The 1,027-nt window shown below is 49.7% G+C and overlaps 1 protein-coding gene across 1 annotated transcript; it reads left to right on the top strand.

The window, feature by feature from the left end:
• Positions 1–174: 174 nt before the first annotated feature.
• Positions 175–812, top strand: Pmar_PMAR001528 (kinesin heavy chain, putative; the record flags this gene model as incomplete). Its single annotated transcript, XM_002772372.1, has 3 exons — positions 175–342; positions 386–579; positions 725–812. Coding segments are annotated over 3 exons (450 nt in total), but the record flags the coding sequence as incomplete, so codon positions are not given.
• Between the last annotated feature and the right edge of the window lie 215 nt (positions 813–1,027).

Below are 1,027 nucleotides of genomic sequence, written 5' to 3'. Positions count from 1 at the left end.
ATGCAAGAGCACTCTCGGCAAAGACGAATACTACCACGAACTTGGAGATATGTGCAACAGCACGAGAATCCACGTTCGGGGCATAACGGAAATCGTCGTTAAAAACGAGACACAGGCCTTGGAGGTTCGACCCACCCAACCTGTTGCCCGTCACAACGACCATTAACTCTCGAGGTCCTCCAAGACGGATGTAAGATGCTGCACTTTCGTCAAACGGAGTGCAATGAGTCATCGAGTCGATCACATGCAGTGTTTACCATCAATTACACCAGTTGTGCCGGGCGTCGCTCTAAGCTGGTCTTGATTGATCTAGCAGGGAGTGAGAACGTCAAGAGGAGCAAGGTGACGGGCTGACTTGCACGCTGGTGGTCTCGTGTCACACCAGGTGAACAGAGACGGTGTGAAGGAGGCCGGAGAGATCAACTCCAGTTTGTCTGTGCTGGGCCGTGTTGTTGAAGCCTTGAACAGTGGCAGCTCGCATATCCCTTACAGGGAGTCTCTATTGACCCGTCTCCTCCAGGATTCTCTGGGGGGCAGTTGCAAAACTTGTATGATAGCAACCATTAATCCCGAACGAAGGTGAACTCTCTCGAAATCAAAGAACTGATCTGAACAACGTGAATTCACACAGCTAATTTTATGTCGGGTAGTTATCGGTATTGCCAGTAATCAGTAGTGCAAGTTCTCTGGTGTATTATCTATGGTCTTATGATAGGAAAGAAAGTGAATACCGGCAGACTATGAATACACTACAGTTCGCGCAGCGCATGAGCAAGGTCGTGAATCGCCCAAAAGTTGTCGCCATCGATAACGTTGATAAGCGGGGCAGCGTGAGCTCTCCTGTAGGTCTAGGCTAATGGTCGCAGCTGCTTCCCGTAGTAGCTCGTCAGTCATGTGCATGCGTGGATGCATATAGATGCGGAATGGGACGAGTGTTTGTATTCCTCAGCGAGCAATTCTCAGGGTTTCAACCGACGAGAATTAGAGGAAACGATGACTCGCACGATGGAAGAGTTCAAATCCGAGT

This window comes from Perkinsus marinus (assembly GCF_000006405.1).
Source record: "Perkinsus marinus ATCC 50983 genomic scaffold scf_1104296961214, whole genome shotgun sequence".
NCBI classification, from domain to species: domain Eukaryota; phylum Perkinsozoa; order Perkinsida; family Perkinsidae; genus Perkinsus; species Perkinsus marinus.
The sequence above is the reverse complement of the archived record's forward strand: the minus strand, read 5'-3'. Positions and strand labels throughout refer to the sequence as shown.